Source organism: Colobus angolensis, unplaced genomic scaffold, assembly GCF_000951035.1.
Source record: "Colobus angolensis palliatus isolate OR3802 unplaced genomic scaffold, Cang.pa_1.0 Scaffold19, whole genome shotgun sequence".
NCBI classification, from domain to species: Eukaryota; Metazoa; Chordata; class Mammalia; order Primates; family Cercopithecidae; genus Colobus; species Colobus angolensis.
In genome coordinates, this window is record NW_012115043.1 from 7425923 (window position 1) to 7429078 (window position 3156).

Here is a 3156-nt window from a genome sequence, read left to right on the forward strand (position 1 = left end):
TTTTAGTAGTGATGGGCTTCTCTATGGTGGTCAGGCTGGTCTCGAACTCCTGACCTCAGGTGATCCACCCACCTTGGCCTCCCAAAGCACTGGGATTACCGGCGTGAGCCACTGCGCCTGGCTGACTTCTTCCTTTATTACTTATCTTCTTGACCCTGCCTTGGTTCTTGGGCTCTAAGAGCATGTAGATTCTACTACCTCCAGCCACCAATGCAAGCCAAGTTCTGAGCCTTGAGTGGGAATGTGGCACAACTGGACACTGGGTAGTTAAGTCCTGAGTCCAGGCCCAGGGAGGACCTAGCTTTATATGGAGTTCATAGGACAGCGGCACATAACTTTCTTAGGAAGCAGCCAAAGGCCTCTGGACTGATTAGGGCATCGGTGGCAGAGGAGCAGGGTGACAGGCCGCCTTTGGCTGGGCTTTATCTGGGCTGATGCTGAAGCTGTAGAGGCCCTGGAGCACACCATTCACCACCACGTTGGGCAGCGGCTCTGTGGGATAGAATTAAACAGGTCTGGCCTCAGGCCTGCGGCTCCTTGAGCTCCTGCACATGGGCTCAGCCCCCACTTGGGAGTAGGAGCCCTTGCCAAGGTAGCAGACAGCAGCTGTCCACCCCAAATGAAGCCTCAGCATTCCCAGGTCACATTCTGTTCATATCAGCTTGGTAAAGAAGTCAGGTTGCTGAGGAAATGGAGACCAGGGAAGCCAAACTTGTTTTCCTTGTGTCTACAAAGCAGGCTCCAGGGAACAGGAGCAGGAGGTAGTGGCTCCAGAGGTGGGCAGCAGGAAGGAGATGCTGCCTGACGGTCCCAGGAGCTGAGAAATGCCAAGCCCCCACCCTACCCCTGCAGCCCCGTATCTAGGCACCTCCTCACCTGGGGAGGGGGTGCAAACATAGGGGTCCATATGGAAGCTCAGGACAGGCCGCTGGTGCTGCTGGGAGCTGGGAGGAAAGAGGGTCATGAACCATGGGTGCGGGAGGCAGGGCAGAATCCCACAGAGGGGTGGAGACGGGGCTGAGATCACCAGGGACCCATGAAAGAAAAGATGAGTGGGAAATGGGCTCAGGAGGCACCAAAGGGAAAACAGACTTCAGGGCCCAGGCCAGACAGGCCCAGGCAGCAGGCCCGCCTCCTAGCATATGGCCACTAGGGGGCGGCAGGGGCTAGGCGCGGGCTGGGGCTTTGACTTGCCTGCTCTCGCCAGGCAGGAACTGCCCCAGGGTGCTGAAGAGAAGAGAAACACTGTAAGCTGCCTGGGGATGCCCGGGGAGCGTGAGGAAGGGGTGGAGACACCAGAGCCCAGAACTGCGCCTCCCAGGGGACCACTGCTTCTATTTGTAACAAGCCCCAGTTCCGGAGGTGGCTGGGGTAACCAAGGCTGTCAAGAAGGCTGGTGACGGCGGTCATGTCAGGCTGGATCCCGGCAGATGTGAGACGAAAGGGCTTACCCTCTAACACCTTTCCTCACCTGTTCACTGACGACAGCCCCCGGCCCCCACCACCGGTCCCCCTTACCCCCAGTCGCTAGCCTTGGGATCTGTGGGGAAGTGCCGAAGTCTCAGGAATTCCAGTAACTCCTTGGGCACCTCCTGGTTCAGGTACAGGATGCCCTGGAGAGGACAGAGGAGACTTGCAATCGGACCCAGCTACTAATTTGCATAGCGCAGTGCCAATGAAAATGCAGGGCTCTTTGTTCCAAAAAAAGAGTTTCAAGACAATGACAGCAGAGCATTGAACCAGGCTCAGGGCCCTTCTGAGCGCTGGGTCCTCCCTGTGTGCACAGCTTGTACCCCATGATGTGGCATAACTTCGCTGTTGGGGGAAGGACCCTCACCCTACATCCCATCAGGAGGGCAGCACAGGACCTCACCCTGGAGGGGACAGGACCTGGCTTTCATGGAGCTGGGACTACCTGTGTCCATTACCTCATTCAGTCCTTTCACCAATCCAGAGGGGGGTGTTTGGACCTCTATTACTCTTCAGAAAATTGATGCTTGAGGTGGTGAATAACCCCCAAGTTGTGGGTTCCCTCCCTGCCATGCCCCCACACCTCTCCGTCTGGGCCACACCCCTGGCACAGCAGGCTGGGGGGCAACCAAGTGTGCCCTCGCATACCTGGATGTAGGCCTCCAAGCCCTGCCGGCGCTGTTCCAACCCTCTGGTCCTCCAGTTGGGCAGGCGTTTCGAGGGGAAGTCGGGCACTTTGTACAGCTTCTTGATCTACTGGAGGTTTACCCGTGCGATCACAGCATCCCGACTGAGCCCTCAAGCCCTCTTCAGCCAAGCCAGAAACCCTCCCGCGCCCCGCCTTCGGGCTGTACCCTGGGACAGACCCTGGTGAGTGGTGGACAGGCGGAGGGCGAGGAAGGCTCCAACCCACCCACAGACGCCCGGGGGCTGACCGGCCTCGCAGGGACTGAGGCAGTAATAGGGGTGGCGGAGACTGGGGCTGGAGCTCGCCCGCCCACCTCACAGGGCCTCGGCAGGGGCTGGACGGAGGCTGGGCCGGGGCCGGTGGGAGGTCGGCGCCGCCTCACCCGCTTGTGCAGCGCGTGGAACTCGCTGTAGCGCCTCGGCACCGTGTGTCTGCGCCCGCTGCACAGCACCTCCACTTGGAACACCTGGCGGCGCGGGCGGGCAGCGAGGGTACGCGTGAGGCCCCGCGGGGAGGACACAGCAGAACCTGCGCCCGGCGACACGCCCACCCTCCCGCGCTCAAAGGCACAAAGCGGCCTTGCGGCGCCGCGGCTCCTCGGGGACGCTTCGTTCCCGCACACCTGGAAAAACGGGCTGGCGGACCCTCCCCTCGGCGCCCTGGGGTCCCTCAAGAGCTCGAACCACGGTCCGCTAGGCTGGCAAATCCAAGCGGCCCCCAAACCCTCGACAAGGTTTCCCCCGACGGTCCAGCCCGCAGCGCTCGTTCACCCGGGCCCGGGCTCCTGGTCCCCACTGAGTGCAGCGCGGGCAAATCCTGCGGGTACGGGCGCCCCTCCCGATCCAGGGGCCGCGCTCACCATGTGGCCTTTCTCCGGGCTCTGCCTGGGCCCCTCGGCCTCAGGCCCCACCGACGGGATGTGAACTTCCAGCATCCGCGCCCCGGCCCCGGCCGCTCCGCGGGCTCGGCTCGGAGCCCTAACTCTCGGGGAGCTGACG

General features: G+C 61.7%; 1 protein-coding gene across 2 annotated transcripts; it reads right to left on the minus strand.

Annotated features, from left to right (window-relative positions):
• Window positions 1–121: 121 nt before the first annotated feature.
• SNX22 (sorting nexin 22) lies at window positions 122–3149 on the minus strand. 2 transcript variants are annotated; one of them, XM_011940421.1, is made up of 7 exons: window positions 3018–3149; window positions 2541–2624; window positions 2119–2223; window positions 1519–1613; window positions 1195–1227; window positions 877–944; window positions 122–492 (listed from the first exon to the last, which is right to left on the minus strand). In XM_011940421.1, exons 1-7 carry the CDS (start codon window positions 3090–3092, stop codon window positions 371–373), a joined length of 582 nt encoding a protein of 193 aa, XP_011795811.1. In that variant the 5' UTR covers window positions 3093–3149; the 3' UTR covers window positions 122–370. The 2 variants fall into 2 exon arrangements, with proteins under 2 accessions (XP_011795811.1, XP_011795812.1); XM_011940422.1 differs by lacking the exons at window positions 122–492; window positions 2541–2624 and having other exon boundaries at window positions 728–944; window positions 3018–3144.
• Between the last annotated feature and the right edge of the window lie 7 nt (window positions 3150–3156).

Excerpts from the sequence above, each read along its gene's own strand:
- SNX22 (XM_011940421.1), bottom strand. The coding sequence starts at position 3,092 with ATGCTGGAAGTTCACATCCCGTCGGTGGGGCCTGAGGCCGAGGGGCCC. Across the intron at positions 2,625-3,017 it reads GCCCGGAGAAAGGCCACATG|GTGTTCCAAGTGGAGGTGCT; the intron begins GTGAGCGCGGCC and ends CCGCGCCGCCAG. Across the intron at positions 945-1,194 it reads TTCCTGCCTGGCGAGAGCAG|CTCCCAGCAGCACCAGCGGC; the intron begins GCAAGTCAAAGC and ends CTTTCCTCCCAG.